The following is a 21,897-nucleotide window of genomic DNA, read 5'->3' as shown; positions in this document are numbered from 1 at the left end:
ACCCTCACCAAGGCCTGCCTTTGCCAGTAGCACTCTACCCTCATTGTGTTTTTTCAGAGACCTGTGGCTGCCAGCCAAGCCAGCCAGCCACCCACCTTCTCCAAACCCTCCAGCCTCCTCAATGCCCTTCTTTGGTGAGCAGATCTTCTCCCAGACCTGGAACAACCCACTCTCACTCAACCAGGAGCCCATGCAGATGAACCTGCACTGTCGGAAGCCATTTCCTGCTCCCCTCTTCACCTGCTCACTCCTGTTGATCCTGCAGGTCTCGGCTTGAACATCCTTCTCTGGGAGCTTTCCTTGATTCCTTGTGTCTAAAGAGTTGTCCCTCTTCTTTTATAAAAATTGTGGTAAAATACATATAACATAAGTGTGCTATGTGAACCACTTAGAAGTATATAATGTAGTGGCATTAAGTCCATTCACACTGTTGTGCTAACATCACCCACCATCCATCCACAGATCTCTCTCCATCTTGCAAAACTGAAAGTCAGTGCCCATTAAATAATTAACTCCCCATCTCTCCCTCCCCAGCCCCTGGCAACCACCATTCTATTTTCTGTCTCTATGAATTTGCCTGTGCTAAATACCTCACACATCAGTGAAAGCATATGGTAGGTATTTATTTGCCCTTTTGTAACTGGCTCCTTTCTTTTTAATTTTTTTTGGAGACAGACTCTCGCTCTGTCACCCAGGCTGGAATGCAGTGGCGCGATCTCGGCTCACTGCAGCCTCCACCTCCCGGGTTCAAGTGATTCTTGTGACCCAGCCTCCCGAGTAGCTGGGACTACAGGCGCGCACCAACATGCCCGGCTGATTTTTGTATTTTTAGTAGAGACAGGGTTACACCATGTTGGCCAGGCTGGTCTTGAACTCCTGGCCTGAGGCGATCCACCTGCCCAGGTCTCCCAAAGTGCTGGGATTATAGGTGTGAGCCAGTGCACCTGGCCTGTAACTGGTTTCTTTCACTTAGCATGATGTCCTCAAGGTTCAGCCATGCTGTAGCAGGTGTCAGAATTTCCTTGCTTTTTAAAGCTGAAAGATTATCATATGGATATACCACATTTTGTTTATCCACTCATCTGCACATGGACACATGGGTTGCTTCCGCCATTTGGCTGTTGTGAATAATGCTGCTCTGAGCCTGTGTGTAGCTGCCTCTCTTATGTACACTCAGCACTGAAACTTGCCCATGTCCCCAATGCAGCTGAGAGCTCAGGCGCACACTGGCACTCAACAAATGCCTGCTGAAGGAGTAATCCTGCCCATTCTCTAGGTATAGCATCCATCCATTAAATTGTACTTTAACTGGGGCCTTCGGGAAACACAGGGCCTTGAGCCAGAAACCTCCTGTAGGATGTGGGGGCCCAGGATGGATGGACAGGAAGGTTCTAGAACTCCTCACAGCCCTTTATACAGAGAGCCAGCCCTGCAAGGGAGTGGGCCCATGGGACCCCACCATGCTCTCTAGCTCATCAGTGCCCTCCTATCTCAATTTCTACCTCCCCAAAAACACTGATGGATCTGACTATATCAAAAGGAAGCATTTCTGTCCAACGAAAGCTGCCATATGCCAAATAGATGGATTAAAGACTAGAAGAAGCTATCTGCAACTTCTAAAATTAACAAAGGGCAACACCTAGACCATAAACAAAACTTCTACAAATCAACCAGAAGATTTCTAAGGCAAGAGATCCAATTTTTAAATGGGCAAAGAATATAAATAGGTAATTCAGAAGAAAAGAAGTTGAAACAGCTAACAAGCTTACTAGACTTAACAGACTTGCTAGTAATCAGAGAAGTGTAAATTAATACAATGAGATGGCACTTTACACTCCTAAAAATGGCAAAATTGGACAGGTGGCTAATATTAGGTACTCATGAGGATGTGGGAAGACAGAAACTCTTGGGCACTCTTAGTGGAAATGTGACCTGGCACACCATTTCCATGGTGCTCTGGAAAACACCATGGCAGAACATGAAAAATTAACACACTAACCCAGGGACCAAATCTTCCATCATATAGTCCAGAACTATTCTCACACAGGGTCCCAAATGGGAATGTACAAGGATATTCTTCAGAACTTTTAGTGGTGGAGTAAGGGGGAGTTGCTGATAAGCTAGATGGCTATCCTCGGGGGAACAGATACATAAAACGTGATGGATGTATAACTCATAATGCAATGAAGCAGTTAGAAACCACTGACTAGGTACACTCAACGAGCATGGTGAGATATGCAAAATATGGAGTTGAGTAAAGTAAGAAACCAGATGAAATTTAGACTTCAATATCATTTATAGAAATAAAAAATACATATACATACAAACAACCCTACATATTTTATAAGGATCCAGGCTTTTTTTTGTTTTTGTTTTTGTTTTTTTTGAGATGGAGTCTTGTTCTATCACCCAGGCTGGAGTGCAGTGATGCAATCTCGGCTCACTGCAACCTCCACCTCCCGGGTTCAAGCGATTCTCCTGCCTCAGCCTCCTAAGAAGCTGGGATTACAGGTGCACACCACCACGCCTGGCTAATTTTTGTATTTTTAGTAGAGACGGGGTTTCGCCATTTTGATCAGGCTGGTCTCAAACTCCTGACCTTGTGATCTGCCTGCCTCAGCCTCCCAAAGTGCTGGGATTACAGGCGTGAGCCACCGCGCCCTGCCTGGATCCATGCATATTTGAAGACATATATCAAACACATCAGAATGAGTACTTACTGGGATTGGGATAGCTTAGCTTCAGGATTGGGGATGAAGGGAGGCAAACTTTGTAAATAAGAGAGAAGTTTTGCACAGAGAGGTGATCATAAAGTGCTAATGGACTGAGGGTAGGATTAATTCAAATGTTATATACCTGAGACTTGGTGGGGTGCAGAAAACAGAAAACGTCAACTGTGCCTTCCACGTAACTCAGGAAAACTGTCCCTGTAACATTGTCTTCTTTCCATGTTCCTATAGAACAAAATATCGTAGGAGATGTGAGTCCCAGAGGTTCTCGAATGCAGGGAATTTTCCTCTTGCTATAGTTAAAGGCCTCATTCAGATCTGGTACCCTGGACGAATGTGTTAGTGAGAGTGAAGCGCAAGCAGTCAACTCTCCGAGACTGAACTCACAGTGCTGCTGCCCAGGGGTGGGTGGTGGTTGGGGAAAAGGCTGTGACCAGGATATCTGATGGGCTCTGGATGGAGATGGCTTGTTTCCTCCCTTTTGAGTTTTCAGGAGCAGTCCCACAGGCCACTGGAGGGTAAGAATGGATCAAGGCCAAGAAGCTCAGCAAGCCCACCCTCCTTCTCACCCCTGAGACCTGAAAAATAGCCTGGCAAGCTGTCTGCAGAGGTCGTGAGCTCCCCATCCCTGGAAAGCCAAGCAGCCCGAGCCCTGGGCAGGATCTCCCACTGGATGGGCTTAAACTAGAAACTTTTTTGGTCTTATTCTAATAGCTCTGGCTTCTCTTTGGACGCTTCTTTTTTAAAGAGCTTCCAAGTCCATCATTGCATAGACATGCTGTGTATTATTATCCCCATTTTATCGGTGTGAAAATAGAGGCCTAGGAAGATGAAACGATTGGCTTCTGGTCACATAGGTGGTTAGGGGCATAGCCAAGCCTGGAAGGCTGAATTCCTGACTCCTAGGCCAAACAAGGCCTTTCTCCTGGCTGAGGATCTGCTATGGGTCAGCCCTTCTAGGAATGCACATATGATAAGGCCAGGAGGATAGGGCCACATAGGTCCCTGGCAGGAGGGGATGCCAACATTGAGATGTCTGTTTTCACGCTAGGAACATTTTAGCATTAATTGAAAATAAACCATTAAACTGTCATCTCCTTCTTACTGCCAAGTCCACACACCACCACCAAGTCCCACCCAATCACTGAACTCTCTCCATTCCTGAAATGGCAATGGAGGAAGCAATGAAGGTTGGTAGGTAGACAGATTGAGGCTGGGGTAGGGAAAGGGTTGGGGTCAGGCAGCAACCTGAAGACAAACCTCCCGAGGCCTGAGTCGACTCTACCACACTTGCTCATCTCAGAAAGGGCCATCAATCATTCTGCACAAAATGTCTGCACATTCTCTCATAATATACTTGTATCTCAAATTTCAAAGTCTCTGCTTTTTCCCTTTACAGTTACATCCGTCACACTCACTTACTTTCAATCAATAAATAGATGTACCTACTTAATAATAGAACTTATTCTGTTTTCTATTTGAAAACCTTGAAGATGGACACATAATTTTTTGAGGTTTATGGATTATAATTGCACTTAATTGGTATAAATTAGACATTGGCAGGTAGGAAGGCTATTTGTGTTGCAATATAAGCCCTTATTTTCTGTTCTAGATGGCACAGGAGATTCTCAAGTAAATTTCTCAGAGTAATTTGGTGCTTTCAGTAATTTAACTATACATACATTATTTTTAGCATCATAAAAGTTCCTTATAATAATGATTTTTCAAGGGTGGGACTGACATCCCTTGAAAGACAAATTCCGTTTATAATTTTCCAACAATACAAACACAAACAGGTGGAAAGTAAGAGAGTCTCTAGGAGAGAGACTCGCCCAGCAGAGGGGGCCATGGAGGTAAACCCCTACTCCATCCTCGGCTTTCCTTTCTGTGAGTGGAGCCACTGTGCTAGCTGTAGGGTAGGCACAATGTCTTTCTCTGATGGTGGACTTGATAGGAGCTGCCCTGGGGTTCCTGGTTTGTGCCAGGCATATTTTTCGGATGGTTTCCTGGTGGTGGCCACATGGGACTCCCAGGGTCTCCCTGAAGAATGATCCCTTATGGCAGGAAAAGGGAGCCTCCAGCATTTTAGGATTCATGCTTTATGGGACCAAAGGCTAATGGAGACTTTATGTCTGCTGGAAATTTCACAATTCAGGTGAGAAAGAAACTGACCAACGTTCACGAAGTCCTGGTCAGGAAGATGAAGATGCTACAACAATGTGAGGCGGGTCAAGCTATTTCCAGTGCCCTCCCTCACTTCCCATTTCCTCATGTCCACTCAATTGGTGCCTATTCAATTGGTTATATAATAACCCCATCTTATCTCCCAGTCTCTTGTTCCAACTCAACCAACCCAAACCATCCCAATAAATCTGACTCACCTCTATCTCATGCCATTCTACCACAATACATCTCACCTCCACTCCATCATATCCCAATTGTTCCATTCTACTCCACCCCAACTCCACCCACCCCATCTTATCCCATCCCACCCCAGTGTCTTCTAACACATTCCCTCCCCACCTCACCCCCCATCCCAGTCAATCCTCTGAATACTGCACACCCCACCCTCTCGATCCCATCCCCGACATCACATCTCACTCAGTCCTATCCCATTCCATTCCATCACCTGTCTCACTCTATCTATCCTGTGCCAACACATCCCAACCCACCTTTGATCCTACCCAACTTACACCTTCCTACTTGAGCTCAGTCTACCTCAAATTAGGCTGTTTCTCCAATCCCACCCCATCATGTTCCACTCCATCTCCTTCCCTCTCATCTGCTGTTTGGCTAAAGTTCACATTTGTGGATGTATAGTGGGTCATGACTATCTTTCACGTGACATTAAGCTACCTGAGAAGGCCAAAGGGGTCTCACCTTCTCCCAAAGCTCTAAGAACTAAGTGTGTGTTTGGGTGGGAGAGAAGAAAAGAAGATAAAGAATCTCATTTTTAGAAGAGGAGTATGAAAAAACAGTCCAGGAGATTGAGCTCTCTAGAGTCCAGGGGAAAAATAAATATGAGTTTCCTTTGTTTCTCTTAACTTACAAGAGTAAGAAAAGAGCTCTGAGAGCCATGCCATCATTTTCAAGTTGAGAAACTCCCACGTTGCATAGCCCACTCTTTGCTTTCTGTGGGTCCAAGGGAAAACCAAGCCCTTCTCAAAGCGAGTGAACCCTGAGACAGAGTCTTTGTAAGGATAAAGACTCTGAAATAATCCTCTATTTGCAGGTTCACCCCGATGTTCCCCTGTTGTTGGGGAAGCTCTCACGACACTGCAGCAGACGGAGAGGAGGGGTGCAAGGCCATATGCCACCCAAGGAGATAAATCCAGGGAGGGCAATGCAGTGCATCCTCGAGGTAGAGGGTTCTCTCTCCCTACCCTCCTGGATGAAGGGCACTGAGCTGGGTTGATGGGTTGAGTGAGGGGACCAGGTTCTAAGGTGTGTGCTTTCAGCCAGAGGAGCAAAGAGAAAAGACTCCCCCCACTGCTTTAGTGGTGCCAGAGAGTGGCAGAGTGTATGAATTGTTTCTCTTATATTTCTAAGAGGCTGGTGCAGAAAGCAAGTAGACCGTAGTTGTAGTAATAGTAATAGTATCTAACATGTATTGAATGGTAACAATGGGCCCAGCACTGTAACAAGGGCTTTCCAAAAAGATGGGCCCTAGGGTCAGGTAGACTTGAGGTTTAATCCCGCCTTCTTTACCTACCTGCTCTACAGCCTTGGCTCAGCTGCTTACTTTCTGAGCCTCAGTATCTTCAAATACAATATTACAGTGATAATTAACTGGTAATATCTATAAAGCATTTAACCAGCACTCGGTAAAGGAGAGCTATTATTATTGTGCAGATGGGCCTGGGGCTGCCTCCTACTTGAAGATGCCCCTTAACCCGTTTCCAGTCTTCCCAGCCCCCAGCTGCCCTTGGGAATGCCCAACAGGGTGGTCTAAAGGAAAGGGAGCCCTGGGCTCCAAACAACCTGCCTCTGATTGTCTCATCAGCTCTGACTGTCTCATCAGCACACTTACTGAGTGTTCACTATGTGCTCTACGCTGCCCTGCCTCAGTTCACAGTCCTTTAGGGAAATGAGACAGATAACCACCTCACTAAGCATGAAATTCCAATATGTCCTGAAGACTCTGACAACAAAGGAAACGTGAGGAGTTGTAAGAACCCACGGTAGAGTTCCATCTAGATGGGTGTTTGGGGCTAGAAACCAAGAATGACTTTACAGCCTCCCCCAACCCCAGGAGCTTGTGGTGGAAAGGAATGGACGATAGCTGCTTGAGGATTAAAAGTGTGGGATTCAGGCCTCAAAAGCAGCACAGCATAACTGATGAGGACAGCCCAGTGGGAAGAGCAAGGCCAAAGAAGGCAGCCTGGGCAGAAGCTTCCAGGGACGTGGTACCAGCTGGGTCCCCAAGAAGTTGAATGGCAATAAGGTTATGAGTAAAAGATATGGCGTCAGCCAGGCCTGCATCCAAACTGTGGCTCGGCTATTTACTTAGTGCGTGGATAAGTTATGTGTCCTCTCTGAACCTGTTTCTTCATCTATGAAATGGGAATAATAATACTGCAGGCTTCACTGGGTGGCTGAGAGGATTGAGTTAATACATCCACGTGCTTAAGACAGTGCCGGTGAGTACTCAGTGAATATGAGCTGTTATTATAACTCCCCTGGGTGTCCAGAACAGCTCTCTGAGCATGGTAGGTGGGGAAGGACATGGTGAGGGCACATAGACTTCCTGGCTGATTCCTTTGGCCCCAGCTTCTATTTAATAGGCACATTCGATGGGGTATGGCACTGGACTTGTTGCATCTCTGGTTTCTAATCCTTCCGAAAACTCAGGAATTACTTGTCCTTTTTACAGCAGGGAGACTGAGCCCTAGAGAGGCCTGAAGATCAGCTGGGTCTCCAGCAAGGCTCTGCGGAGCAATCAGGTTCCCTTAATCCTGCTGGCGTGATGATGAGGGTGAAACAGGCAGGTCAGGCACATGAAGGAGGGTGAAGGGGGTGCTGCTGAAGCTGACTGCTGGGCTCTGCCGGAGAAACCCAAACCAGGCAGTGTCCAAGACCCTGCAATTTGGTCCTCCAGTCCCTGGTGCATGATTCTAATCTCACCTTCAACAAAGCCACACACTCACCAGCCCTAGATATGGTGGGCACTCTCCGCTGCAGTCAGCTCATTTTTTAAAAACCATAAACCCTCAGCTTGATTGCAAATGGAAATTCAAATTCATACACACACTAGTGACTGAGTAGTGAAACGCCTTTCCTTGGCTCAGGGTTGGAGGAGAGTGGTATGCCAAGGGCTTATTGTTGCATTGGTTCTAGAACCTAGGGAACTGTAACCAAACGGTGATACTTAGTTGTGGGGAAAGGAACAGGGGACCAGATGTCTTTGTCATCTTATTACCTCTGCAAACCAGCTGGCTTCCTTGACCCCTGATTTAGTCTTATCGGTCCCTGGAAAACTCTCCAAGAAAAAGAAAACTGTAAAAATCATCTGATCAAACAGCCATACATCAAGCACCAATTCTATGCCAGAACCTGAGCTGGATATGGGGATACCAAGAGAAATAAAGCACCATCCCTGCCTTCAGTAAGCTCACATTTTAATATATAAGGCAGACAAATAAATGCTTTTTAATACAATTCAGTTTGTACTGCAGTAGAACATTGAGTACAGTCAGTGCTCTAGTCTACAAGAGGCTGACTAAAAGCAAGCACTCAGACCACATACAAAGCAGGGGAAATTTTTTTAATTTGGCATTTGATTTTTTTAAAGCCATGATGTAATTGGCATGGGAAAAATCAGAACTTTGTCAGAATTCCATCTACTTAAACTATCTACTTATAGTTTAATATTGCTTTTTTAAAATTAGTTAGTAGGGGAGTGGAAGGCATGATAGCTTTTTCAATGCTCAGAGCTCCTCAAGGAAAGTAGCTAGGTTTGAGAATAATTGAGGATATGAAACTGACAGAATTTGATGACCATATGATAAGGAAGGAGTTGAGGATAATCCAAAGGTTTCTGGGCTCCATAACTGGGAGGCTACAAGAACCACCAGCTCACAAAGGAAATACGGGAGGCTTAAGAAAGAAGCTAATAAGATTGCTTTGGAAGGGAAATATCTAAGTGAAGATGTCCAAGGATCAGCTGGATATATGGGTTACCTAGACCCAGAATTCCCATGGACCAGGAAGCCAATAGATGAATTTCAGGAGAGACGTCTTGGCAGAAGAGATCTGTCTGGAAGCTTCAGAGTGTGGTAGTGAAAGGGTTGGGCAAGGATGAGCTCACCCAGGGAGTGGTGAAAAGGAATGGGAAAAAGTACAAAGAATTAAATGCTGCAGGACACCATACTTCAGGGAGGGGAATAAGTGTTAGTATTAGAGACTGAGAAGGAACACGCAAGAGATAGGAGAAAAATCAGTAAAACATAGTGTCCCAGAAGCCCAAGGAAGAGAAATTCATCCAAAGTGGCCACAGCCACAGAGAGATAAAAGAAAATAAAGATAAAGTACAATGTATTTGGCAATTGAGGTGGTCATTGGTGCTCTCTTCTAGAGTGTTCCAGTGTCATCCTGGAGACAGAGGCTGAAGTAAGGAGTGACGGGTAGTAGAGAAAACTGACATGAAGACCCCTTTGAAGAGAAGTGACTAAAAGACAAAAAGAGATGGGGCAGTGGCTTAGATAGGTCAATAGGGCCAAGAAGGCTTCTTGGCTTGTTTTGTGGTAAAGATGAGCCTGTTTACAGGTCAAAGGGAAATGTGTTTTAAGAAGGGAGGGTGGCCAGTTGCGGTGGATCACGCCTGTAATCCCAGCACTTTGGGAGGGCAAGGTGGGCAGATCATGAGGTCAGGAGTTCGAGACCAGCCTGACCAACATGGAGAAACCCCCTTCTCTATTAAAAATACAAAATTAGCTGGGCATGGTGGCATGCACCTGTAATCACAGCTACTCAGGAGGCTGAGGCAGGAGAATCACTTGAACCCGGGAGGCAGAGGTTGCAGCAAGCCGAGATTGCGCCATTGCACTCCAGCCTGGACAACAAAAGAGTGAAACTCCCTCTCAAAAAAAAAAAAAAAAAAAGGGAGGATGATTGATAGGGCCAGCAGGTAATTGGTGGGAAGTCTCCAGGGAGGCTGGGGTGGGGAGGGGGAGGGGGAGTGCAAGGCAGGACAAGGACTAAAGGGGTTGAGGGGAGAAGGTATGGGTGGGTGAGGAGACTCCCCTTTTTCAAATCATTTTATTCATTTATCCAGTGATCACTGAGCCGAGGAAGGGAGACGGTTCAGTCCTGAGCATCTTTTAAATTCAACAGTGTGAACTGAACACAAAATGAATGTGTTTCCCCTTCTAATGTACCAAATCCTGCCGATCTTCTGTCACCAAGTCCATTTCCAAATCTCTGCTGCGTGCAAGGCCAAACAGCCCATCTAAATGCGGGAAAGGCTTAAAAAGAAATGTACTGGGCTGGGCGCGGTGGCTCACATCTGTAAGCCCAGCACTTTGGGAGGCAGAGGCAGGCGGATCACCTGAAGTCAGGAGCTCGAGACCAGCCTGGCCAACATGGTGAAACCCCATCTCTCCTAAAAATACAAAAATTAACCGGGCGTGGTGACGGTCGCCTGTAATCCCAGCTACTTGGAAGACTGAGGCAGGAGAATCGCTTGAACGCAGGAGAATCGCTTGAACCCAGGAGGCGGAGGTTGCAGTGAGCTGAGACCGCGCCATTGCACTCCAGCCTGGGCGAGAAGAGCAAAACTCCGTCTTAAAAAAAATTTAAAAAGAAAGAGAAGAAAAGAAAAGAAATGTACTGGAACCTTGCAAGCCAGAGCAGGGCCTGCCGGAGAGGAACTACCCCAAGCCGTGAACACAAGGCCCCCTCCCCCAACTTCTCTACTGAGCAAGGAGCTGCGAGCAAATGGATCTCTATAGGGCAGGATTCCAGCACCGCTGAGCGGTGCAAGCGCCGGTGAGTCGGCCTTTTTCTCTCCCCTAGGGGCAGGATATGCCCAAGGGGCAGGGACAAATCTAGCCAGAAAAACCATTCAGTCCGATGCCGAGACATTCTCCAATCAGCTAAGCCAGAGACCGGCCTCGCCTCAACATACGTCCGGGAGGCCTGGCGGGAGGTAGCAGCGATTCCCCCACCGCCCATGTGGCAAGTCTGGGTGACCAGCAGCGTCGGTATGCACAGCCTCCCAGTGGGTGTGGGTGTGCGAGAGGCCAGAGCTCCCAGGCGCGCGCACCGCGGGCGCCCCTCTCTGGGTGTCGGTGGCTATGACTCTTAGCAGAACCTAAGAAAGTCCCGTCAGCTAGGAATGAGAGAGCCAGAGCTGGCTCGGGGCGCCCTCCCTGACCAAGAACCCCAACATGCCGCGGTTAAGCGGTGGGCGACACGGTCTGCGAGGACAGACTCACAAGACGCTGAAGGCCAGAGTGGGCCAGAGAGCTCGCCACTCACTGACCTGCCAGAGGAGAGGCGCACTTTCCCAAGAAGGGGAACTGGGGTGGTCCAGGCCAAGCCTTCAGAGGTTCAATCGGTGGTTTCAAAACAAAACAAAACAAAACAAAACAAAACAAAACAAAAACAAAAACAAAAAAGAAAACACGGCTCCAGGTCGAAGGTGCCCTAGGTCTAGGCCTGGCCAGCAGGTGTTTCGGTTTCTCCCCCAGTGGGTGTCAGCCTCGCGGGCTAAATGAAAATGCGGTTCCAGGCATCCCGGTTTGGACCCGTCTCCACCCGGGCACACGGAACTTTCTAGCTTGTAGCTAGAACTGAGCTTCGGAGGGGTGCTGGGGGTAAAGCGGGAGGGCACCAGTCACGGCCAGTAGCCTCCACAGGGGACCGGGTTCCCTCGAAGGTTCGCGTACCTCCCCCGCGCGCTGCAAGCTGCAGCCAGACACCCGCGAAGTTCCGGGACTCTCCGCACCCGCTAGGTCTGCCCCTTCCCGGACTCGGTCGTCGGGAGCTGGTCCCGCCGCCCGCGCCGCCGCTGCCGCTGCCGCAGCCGAGGCGCTCGGCTGCAGCAGGGCGCGGGAAAGGGCACTTTGGCGCGGAGTGAGCACCGAGGGGAATGTGGCAGCGCGAAGCCTGGCGGCGGCACTCCCTCCCCCGCCCCGGGCTACAACCCCCACCCCCTCCTTCCCATCCCTCAACACCCTCCAGCCCCCACCTGCACCCTCCTGCAAGGAATGCGGGGGACCCCCACCGTGGGCACGCGTCCACCTGAACCCCCTCCTAGGTCCGAGCGCCGAGGGAGGGGTAGCATTTGAGGAGGGGGATGGCGGCCGCAGTCTCCAGTCGGTTCCAGAGGGGGCACCGGTTTCAATTGGAGAAAATGGGCGGGGGCAGGGAAGGGCAGACCTTGCAGACGCAGAAATGGGGAGGGGGCGCACGGTTCCTCTCCAGCCCCCAGGACCAGCGTGCCTGGCAGAATCAGGAGCCGGGGGAGTAGGGCTCCCGGAAAGTTTATCGGGAAAAAGCCTAGCACCTTGGGGGCTGGGAGGCTGGAGAAACTGAAGCCACAGACCAGGTGCCCCGCAACCCCGGGCGGGGATGTCTGTCTCCCAGGCCCCCACACCGGCCGCATCCGTCCAAGTTGCGGCTGGGGTTGGGGCAGCAGTGAGGGTGAGGGTGGAGGTGAGGACGTGGCTGAGGGTGGGGTGGGAGACGGAGGCAGGGATGAGAATGAGAGTAGGCAACTGGGAGGGTGGGAGATTCAGGCAGGGATAGAGGCGGGGGGAGGGACTGGGACCGGGTCGAGGATGGGTGGGCTCGGGGCTCGGGTGGGGCGCGCGGCGGCCGCTGGCTCCTCGGCGCGGCTGGACTCACCCGCGGCGGCCGAGACGCTGAGCAGCCCCCAGCCCAGCAGCAGCAGCAGAGGCGGCGGCGTTGGCGGCGGCGGGCGGCCCCAGCGGCTCCCGGCGCCCGGCACAAGCGCCGAAATCCCGGTTTCGCCGCGAGCCCTCCCCGCGGGGCAGCCGCAGCGCCCCTGCTCCCGTCCCCGCGAGCGCGGCATGGCGCAGCCGGCAGCGCCGAGGGAGAGGCTCCGCTCGCCGCCGAGGAGAAAGGAGGTCAGGAGAGCTCTGGAGCTTTTTTCTGCTCGGAAAAAATCCCGGTACGCGGGAGCCCTGAGCTTCTGCGGCTGGAATGAACCAAGTGTCCGCCCGGCCGGGGAGAGGCGCGCTGCGCTCTCGGAAATGACTCGCTCCAATCCCGCTTCGCGGGGTTCGCGCCGGGGGGCGGGAGGGGGTGAATTATCCCCGGATTAATCACTCCGGAGCCGCTTCTCCGCCGCTCCAAATGCTGGGGGTGGAGGCGCAGCTAAGGAAAAAATATTGGGGGGCGGGGGTTCCTCTTCAGCGCCACCTCCACCTCCAGATAAACCACAAATTACATCTAAAGGGTTGTTTATCCGTGTTTGTTTTGCAATTGACCAGTTTCTTTTAAGTTCAGTCCTCCTGTTTTCATTTATAACATCACCCATTAATACACCCCCCTCTCCACACACACACACACACACACACACACAGTGACAGAGACACACGCACTCACACACACAGGCACATACACGCACACCTCTTCCACGTTTGGAAATTGGAATCCTGTCTGGGAAAAGGTAACCAAAGAAGGACGCGTTCCCCAAGTCTTGGCTCTTACCAGCTGATCTTGGGTGGTGGCTTTGAACTTGCCATCTAGGGCCGGGGGCGATGTTTATGAGCCTCATTCACAATAGCCTCCTACCCCATCTCAGGAGAGGGGCGTGTGTGCGTAGACAGAGGCAGGGTTAAGAATTGGAGGGCGGTGGAGGGGGGTTGTGTGTGGGGTGGGGAGGGGGGGGAACCAGTGCGGTCCCACTCCTACCCTAAGACAAAAATCTCAGGGTGGCAGAGGCGGTCCCTGTGTGCACGCGAGTTGGGGGTGGGGAGTGAGGTTGGTGGAAGGACGGTGCAAGAGTTACTAGTACAATTTATCCCCAAATTTAAATAATCGGATCCTACTTCTTCCTCTCCCCTTCCTCCTCCCAGCCAAGGCCCCAAACCAAGAGAGTTCTTCCCAAGGACGTGAGCTGCTCCCCACCTCTCCCCAGTAGCGGCTGCCTCTAGGCCCCAAGGGCTTAGTGTCGGTCCCCACCCCATCCCCCACCCGACTCGGTCGCCGTCTCTGTCTCGTCTACTCCAGGCTTCTCCGCCAGTCACGATGGCTCCTTCGCTGTCTACGCCAAACTCTCGGCGAGAGGGAAGAGACGCTTCATGGGGGGAGGCTGGAGGAAACTGGGAGGGGCAAGGTCCAGAGAGGAGGCTCCTGCTGGCGCGTGCAGTGGAAAGGCACCTGCGATGGGCACCCCCGCCCCCTTTGCCGACACACCCCAGAGAAGCTGTGCTCCGGGCTTAGGGCAGCCTGATTTGGCCAAAACGGAGCGTTGGCATCTGTGTGGCCAAGGGGGCAGTGGCCGGCGGGCGGTGGGGCCTGAGAATTTCCGGGGAAGGGTGTGGAGAGGGACTGTAGGGATGGCGAGCCAGGCTGGGGGTGGCTGGCGACCCAGGTTGGCCGGCTGTCAGCGTGGCCAGGAATTTCCATCCAAGGAAGGGTGTGAAGAGGGGCTGTGGAGTTGACGATATGAATTGGGGGGCGGGGGCAGGGCTGGAGGAGTGGAGGCTTGTCCCTACTCCCCATGAAAAACTTCCTCCCCAGAGCCACGCTTTCGCAGCCTCCTAGATGCCACTCTTCCTCCCTCCCCCCACCCCAAGTTGTTCCGGTTTCCCTGCATGAGCTCATCCCACAGCTGGGGAGCCAGCCCGGTGGCCCTGGGCGGGCGAACCTCCTCAGAATCGCGGGCCTGGTCCCCACCCCCAACACGCTTGTATGCCCGCCCCTCCCGACGCCGCCTTGCTGGGTGCCAAGAACCAACCGAAGCAGCCAGAACTCCTCAGTGAAAGGCCTGCTTTATGTCCCCGGGGCAGTGAGGAGGGGGCTTCTCCCTTCCCATTGTCCAGACTCAGCCCCCGAAAGAGAGGGCTCAGCCTTCCCACCAGCCCTGGAGAGGAGGAAGGGACTGACTACGCCGGGAGTGAGTGGTGGTGGTGGCCTTGGGGGCTGTTAGCTGGGCTTGCCTGGGGGTGGGCTCCTGGCTTCTAAGCTCCGACTTTACCCCTCTCTTGGAGGCGGGGTTCTCCTCCAGAGAAAGGAACTGGCAGAGATGCCCAGGCCTCCTGTGCAGCCCACAGCTGGGCAGAAGAGAGTCTGGGCTGCTCTGTAATTCTGGGGCTGCAGGCCAATGGGCTTTCTCTTACCCTCTTCTCAGCTCCAGAACTTTGCTCTGTGGCTGCAACGGGCAGATGAGATTTACCCCCAGAGCTTTCCCGGGCAAAAGGAGCGTTTGTCATCCTTCTCCCTGGGGGCTGTGGAGGGCGGGGCACCTATTTTATCCCTGCAAAAGGCCCAGTTACTCACATCCTCCGCCATTCCTGCTCTCTGATCTATTTGGGTCCACATGCTTTCACTGAGCGCCTCCTGTGCTCGGGGGCCCTGAGCGAGGCTGTGCTGTGGGCCCTGCAGAGGTGCACAGTGTGTGGTCCTGCTTCGGGAGGATGCAGGCCAGAGGTGGAAACCCACACGTAACTGATACCGTCAGACAGCGATAATCACCATGACTGAAGAACCGGCATGCTACCGAGAGGCATGTCAAGACAGTGAGCTTTTCCTGGACTTGGGGGATCAGAAGGCTAATTTAAGAAGGAAAGTAGGATTTGGTCTGGAACCTGAGACATGGATAAAGACCTTAAAAAGATGAAGATTCATTTACTCAACAAATATTTATTGAGCATCATTATGTGCCTGGGTGCTGTGCTAGACAATGAATATACACCTAGTGAACAGTCCCTGACTTGATGAAGGCAGAAAATATGTATACAAATACACATAAAGTTACTAATTAAGGATGATACGAAAGGAAAGTTTATGGTGCTAGGAGAAACAATATGGGGATGTGCTTTAAGGAGATGGTCTGAGAAGGCCTCTCTGAGATGGCAACGGTGGAAGATGGGATCTAAAATTAAGCAAGATGCTCAGGAGGCTAAAGCCAGAGGATCATTTGAGCCCAGCTGTTCAAGGCTGCAGTGAGCCATGATCACACCACTGCACTCCAGCCTGGGTGACAGAGCCAGACTATCTGTCTATGAATTAATTAATTAATATAATAATAGAATTAAGCAAGGCAGCCATGCAAAGTTGGGGAAAGAGCTTTTGGTATAGTGAGCACAGGCAAGGCTGTAAAAAGGAAAGGGGGCCAGGAGGAGGAGGATGGGGCTGGATCGAGGTAAGCAATGGGAGATGGGGAGTGGGGCAGATCACATAGGGTCTATTAGGAGATGGCGAGGAGTTTGCATTTTATTCTTAGCCAGTGAGAAATAGAAGGTGTATTAATTTGCTAGGGCCGCTGCCACAACAAAGTACCATAGACCCTGTGGCTTAAACAACAGAAATGTATTGCCTCACAATTCTGGAGGCTGGAAGTCCAAGATCAAGAGGTCGACACAGTTGGTTCCCTCTGAGGCTTCTCTGTCTGGCTTGTAGATGGCTGCCTTCTTCTCCCTGTGTCCTCACATGTGTTCCCACAGTACATATCTGTGTCCAAACTTCTAATCAGGACACCAGTCATATTGGATTAAGGCCCAACCCAATGACCTCATTTTGACTTAACTGACTTTTTAAAGACTCCACCTCCAAATGAGGTCGCATCCTGAAGTACTAGGGGTTCGGACTTCAACCTATGAATTTGGGTGGGGGGGCACACAATTCATTCTATAACAGGAGGAGATGACTTTTCAGATGGAGGGAGGAGAGAGACGCTTGACAGTCAGAAAATATATGTAAAGAGATATCTGTTTACATTTATTTTCTGTGTATAGCATGGCTCCTTTAGTGAAAAGTAGACAGCTCTGAATATGAAAGGTAGGTTTTCATTTCTGGGAAAGAGACGCCAAGTGATGTGGCCTGACATATACTCTAACTGCTCTGTGAGGAAAGGGTAAGAAAGGAAAGGGTACCACTTAGAAGACTACTGCAATAGTCTGAGCCAGGAAACATGGGGGCAAAGGCAGAGATGGGGACCCTGGAAACATCTGCAGGGCAATGGAGAGGCAGGAGTCAAAGACATAACAGCCTACCCCCATCTAGCCTAGGAGAGTGTGGGTCTCAGCCCAGCCCCCAGTGCTGGCTCCCTGCCTGTCCCTCCCATTCTCCCTATGAGCAACAGGCAGCCGTGGGTTGAGGTGTCTTTACAATATCACATTGCAAAAAAGCCCAATGCAGTCTAGTGACTAGCCAAGATAAGCCTAATATCCAGATAAAATCAGAGTTTGATTTAGAAAGAATACAAGGCCTGATGCTCTGGAGAACTCTGCCTCATTCAAGGAGGAGCTGTAGACTTGATGCCCTGAAATTTTCATTCTGACCCAGGAAAAGATCAAAAAGCCTTCTGAAGCCGAGAGAGAGAGAGAGAGAGAGAGAGAGAGAGAGCGAGCAAATGGGAGATTCTAGCAATGCGAGGGCAGAAATAGAGGCCAAGGGGCAGGCAGGGCTGCAGAGAAGGGCTACAGGACAAAGATGGGCTCAGAGGAAAAGCTTAGGATCCCAAATGGGGCACAATTTTAAAATCATGAGCATGATCAGGCCAAAGCGAGTATCTCCCAAGGGCGAGGCTATCACCATAGAGGTGGCAGTGATCTGCTGCCCAGGGAGTGGCGACAGAGGGGCTTCATGAGGAAAAAGCCCAGACCACACCAAGGTGAGGCTGTGGGCTTCTGAAACCAGGAGGGAGAAGTGAGAAGGGGCCCACAGCCTAGGCCATTCCTCTAGTGCTACCACATGCTGTGGTCACCAAATTCTGACATTGTTGGCGAAAATTCTTCATTTGTGTATAAGGAAAAAGAGTTCATGCCAGTGACAAAACAGGGTGTTAAGCCGTTGAAATATTGGAGTTTGTTACAGCAGCTAGCAATACTTTTATGCAGGCTTGCTCATTTTTTGCATAGTATCTTGTGTAGTCATTCACTTACTCTTCACTTACTCTTTCATTCATTTGTTCATGCCACACTGAGCTGCATGTCAGAGTCTGTGCTAGGTGTTGAGGAAACAAATATAAAGAAGAGTAAGACATTCCCATGGCCCCTGTCCTCAGGGGGTTGAGAGTTTATTGAGAAGAGCGTTAAACAGCAAAGCATGATTGATTACTCCAGAAGAGATATAGCATGTGATGGAAATAAGAAGGGCTCCTAGCTCAGCCTATGGGAAAGGGCAGGTGAGAACCAGCACTTTCTAGGAAGAAAGCACAGAGTGGGCCAGCTCAGGGAGGGAGGACACAGTGTGTAAATCTGCAGCACTCACAGGGTACCAAGGAAGGGTGTGGGGTGGAAATAGACCTCTCTTCTGACTCAACAGTCTCTCCATAATTGCTGGCTTTCTTATTTGTCCCTGCTGGTGGATGGGCAACTCTAGGATGGAAACCTCTTTTCTCCCAAGTCCCAGGGTCTGTATTGTATCTGGCATTCTCTCTCCTCAGATGTCTCATAGGAGCCCCACCCCACCCCTTCCACCACAGCCTGCTCAGACCTGGACTTATCCACTTCTAGTTCTCCACCCCAGCCTGCCTCTCTGCTCAGCTCCCCAATTCAGGGAACAGTTTCCACATCCACCCAGATCCTGAGCCAGAAACCTATTTATCCTGGACTCCCATCTTGCCCAGTCCCCACATCAAGCCATCACTGAGCCCTCCAAATTCTGCCTCCTAGACACCTCCCAGATTCTAACCAGAGTCCACAATGGCTATGTTTCAGGTTACTTACAACAACTGAGTAACAAGTGCCCATCTCTGCTCTTGCCCTATTCAATGCATCTTCCTCTCTGCCACCAGCTATCTTTTTAAAACACTCACCTGATTCCACAGCTCCTCTGTCTTCCCCGGACTTTCCCCTGTGGCCTACAGAGTAAAATCCAAGCTCCCTGCTAGACCCTCCCTACAAGAGCCCCCGTCATCTGTCCCTGCCAGCCCCTCTAGCCTCAGATCTCCCTATTCCCGAATCCCTAAGCTCTAAGCCATTCTGACACCCTTGTACTCTTGCAATGAGCCATGCTTTCTCTCCCCTTTCCCCTGGATCCTTCTGTGTTTTGTTCTCTCCGCCTAGAAGGCTTCCCTTCTCCTTCTGTGACTAGCCTTCTCCTATTTGCCCTTCAAAATTCAGTCCAGGTGACAGTTCTTACAAGCAGTATTTGTCAGTGCCATTCAGAGTGCCTGGTACATGGTGAACATTCAGGGAATTTTTGCTGGATGAATGGATAAACAGATGGATGGATGGATGGATGAATGGATGGTTAAGTAGGTGCTCAGTAATGTTTGTGGAATGGACCCAAAGGTATCTCTTCTAGACTTCATTATTTGAGTTCCTTAAAGAAATGCCTTCACTGAGTTATGATTTAATGTTATGCTGTCTTCAGAGAACCCTGATGGGAGAAACTGACGAACCTAACAGCATCTCTGTCTTTTATGAAAACAGAATTGCATATATTGCCCACTGTGTCACTCAGTGTCCTTTATACAAGGACTCATGATAAATTCATGCTTGGGGTTATTTCCTGGAAACATTTTGTCTCTGCAGATGAAGATGTGTATTTTCTGCTGTCAGAAAACAAAAACTCTGCCACCCGACGTGTTTCCATTTTTGCTTTAGCTGACAAATAAGAATACCCAGTTTTATTGCCTTATTACCTCCATGCGGCCTGACCAGTTCGGGTGCTGGAAAGTAGCAACTGTTTCTGTTTTCCTTAGAGTCAGTTCTTCCTTTATTCTTTGATGCTGTAGTTTGTACTTTTTAATCTGAAAGCTGCCTCAAATCTTCTCAGCAGTAAGGTAGAAGAAGTCTTAAGTGAATGCATTTTAGTGACCAATGTCCCGGCATGGAAGCTACGGAAGGAAGGGCAAAATATAAAGCTTCTAGCTGAAGGGTTTCCCATAAAGGGCCTCGCCAGGAATCCTTGGCATACCTATCACTACTGGGGTCTGGCAGAAAAACCAAAGCAGGCGGAAAGCCAACTGAATTCTGACTTTGTTGCTACCTCACTGGACCACTACTGCCACCACCATATTCTTTTCTTCTGTCATCTAGGACCTTCCTTTTCCCTAACTTTAAGTGGAGATCTCATAGGCTGCCATTTTTACGTTGCTAGGCTCTCAATAACAATAGCTAGTGATAATCATAATTACACATTTCTTTTTATTGAGAGTTTACCATAAGCCAGGCACTGTGTTGAGAAGTTCACATGCATTTCCATATTTAAACCTTCTTCCTACCCCAAACCTATTGTTTTTACAGCTTTGCAGATGAAGAAATGTCAGAGAAGTTAAGCATATACAAAGCCACCTTTATCAAGTAGTAGAGTAGGAATTCCAATTCAAGTATGTCAGCTGCCACCACCCGAGCTCTTAACTGCCTCCTCTCATGTGGGCAAGGAACAAGGCAATAGTAAGGGAAAAACCCCCAAGAAATGGCAGAGATCACCGATGGTGTTGCCAGGAGAGAGAAGCCACAGAGTCACAGCTTTGCTTGCAGAATATTCAAGGTTCCTTTTCAAAGTCCTAGAAATGGCTGGCTGCTCTGCAGCCCTGTCCTGTTGCTGAGACAACATGAGGGGGAGGCCCATTCCCATGAAACATGGCTGCAACCTCCTCTTCCTTTAGCTGTGATGGTTAATTCCCCAAGATATTTGCCTGGGATACTCCTATGCATGGATCCTGCCTCTGGGCAGTTGGACCCATTGAGCATTATTCGCATGGGAATGGGGGTCCCTCTGGGTTTTAGGGACCTACAAAAGCATTTGAGTCCTAAACATTGTATGATTAGTCCCACAATGCAAAGAAGAACACTGCCACATGGAAATTAGTAAATATTTAATTAAATGCAGAGTATAACATTATGTCAACTTCATTAACTGTTGGATTTAGTAGTCATAAAAATTTCATTGCATTTGGTAACAATTTGTAGGTTGGAGTTTTCTCACTGCACAAGATTTCTCGAGTAGGCACTAAGATTGGTGAGAAATCACAGCCCATCACAAATTAAATAAATTACTCATGGCCAAAAACTTTCAAAAGCAAAATGGCAAAAATCCTTTCAATTTTCCTCTATAGCCAAAAAGTTATTTTTATGGTGAGAGGTGGGTGTGTTTAAAATATGTTAGATGAGGAACCTAAAAGGACCTACAAGAGTAAGCAGCCTTAGGGGCTATATGATGATTGTAAAAGAGCCTAGGCCATTCTCACGTTTCTGAGTTTTCCAGCCTAGCCATGTTTGTGTCAGAGATGAAAGCCAGATGAGAAAAGGCTTTGACTGGATGGGAGGTAAGGATAATTGCCTGCTCCTTAGGCCTTCCTGGTTCCACAGAGAAAAGCTAAGAATCCCAGAATTCTAAATAATGATAGCCAACATTCACTGGATACATACATTAGCCAAGCTATTATAAGCACTTTACATGTATTATTTCATTATCGTAAAACAAGTCTATGAGGTCAGTATTTTATTGTCTCTGTTTCATAGATGAGCAAATGGAGACATTGAGGTTAAACCAACCTGCCCAGGGTAATGTAGGTAGTCAGGGGGAATTCAAGAAGTTTTCCAAGCTAAAAATAATTTACAGATTAAATGGTGTCCATGACCATTAAATGCTTCACTTTAAACTCTAAAAAAGACAGAGACCAAACTCATCTTCTTCACTACTCTATCTTCAGCACCTCAAACAGTGCTGGGCATAGATACATGTGTTGGAGGAACATAACTCCATGTTGGATGGAAACTGGAATAAGTCAGTTTATATCACACTGCTCTGCACCAGGCACTTATGGAATGCTTTGCCCCGCCTCCTTCACTAGGTGATTCTGTCTAGGGTAGACATCTTTTTCATCATCTCTAATCCCTGTGTCTTTCACAATTTTGACCCATGATGGGTGCTCAAAAATGAACAAAGCCTGGAAAGGCGTAAGTGATTATGTGAATTTGTTTCTCCATCACAGAACAACTTCCCCAGTACAACAAAATTCTCCCTGTCTACACAAAACACAAAAGCTGCTATTCAGAAACTCCAAAGGCATGCATTTCAG

General features: G+C 49.3%; 2 protein-coding genes across 6 annotated transcripts in view; one reads left to right on the top strand and one right to left on the bottom strand.

Moving 5' to 3' along the window:
* The window catches only part of CSMD2 (CUB and Sushi multiple domains 2), a 643,557-nt gene extending 630,591 nt beyond the window's left edge, over nt 1-12,966 (bottom strand). For 3 of the 5 annotated variants that reach the window (XM_016958727.4, XM_016958733.4, XM_016958736.4), the window contains exon 1: nt 12,579-12,965. In XM_016958727.4, the coding sequence (XP_016814216.2) occupies nt 12,579-12,765 (187 nt within the window). In that variant the 5' untranslated portion in view covers nt 12,766-12,965. Of the gene's footprint in view, nt 1-12,578 lie in introns of all 5 variants that reach the window. The other 2 variants (XM_016958744.4, XM_063782964.1) reach the window with 1 other exon arrangement.
* Nucleotides 12,967-13,216: 250 nt separating this feature from the next.
* The window catches only part of C1H1orf94 (chromosome 1 C1orf94 homolog), a 52,985-nt gene continuing 44,304 nt past the window's right edge, over nt 13,217-21,897 (top strand). The window contains exon 1 of the mRNA XM_016958749.4: nt 13,217-13,365. The gene's annotated coding sequence lies outside the window, so the exon portion shown is untranslated. The remainder of the gene's footprint in view (nt 13,366-21,897) is intronic.

Source organism: Pan troglodytes, chromosome 1, assembly GCF_028858775.2.
Source record: "Pan troglodytes isolate AG18354 chromosome 1, NHGRI_mPanTro3-v2.0_pri, whole genome shotgun sequence".
In the NCBI taxonomy this organism is placed as follows: domain Eukaryota; kingdom Metazoa; phylum Chordata; class Mammalia; order Primates; family Hominidae; genus Pan; species Pan troglodytes.
The sequence above is the reverse complement of the archived record's forward strand: the minus strand, read 5'-3'. Positions and strand labels throughout refer to the sequence as shown.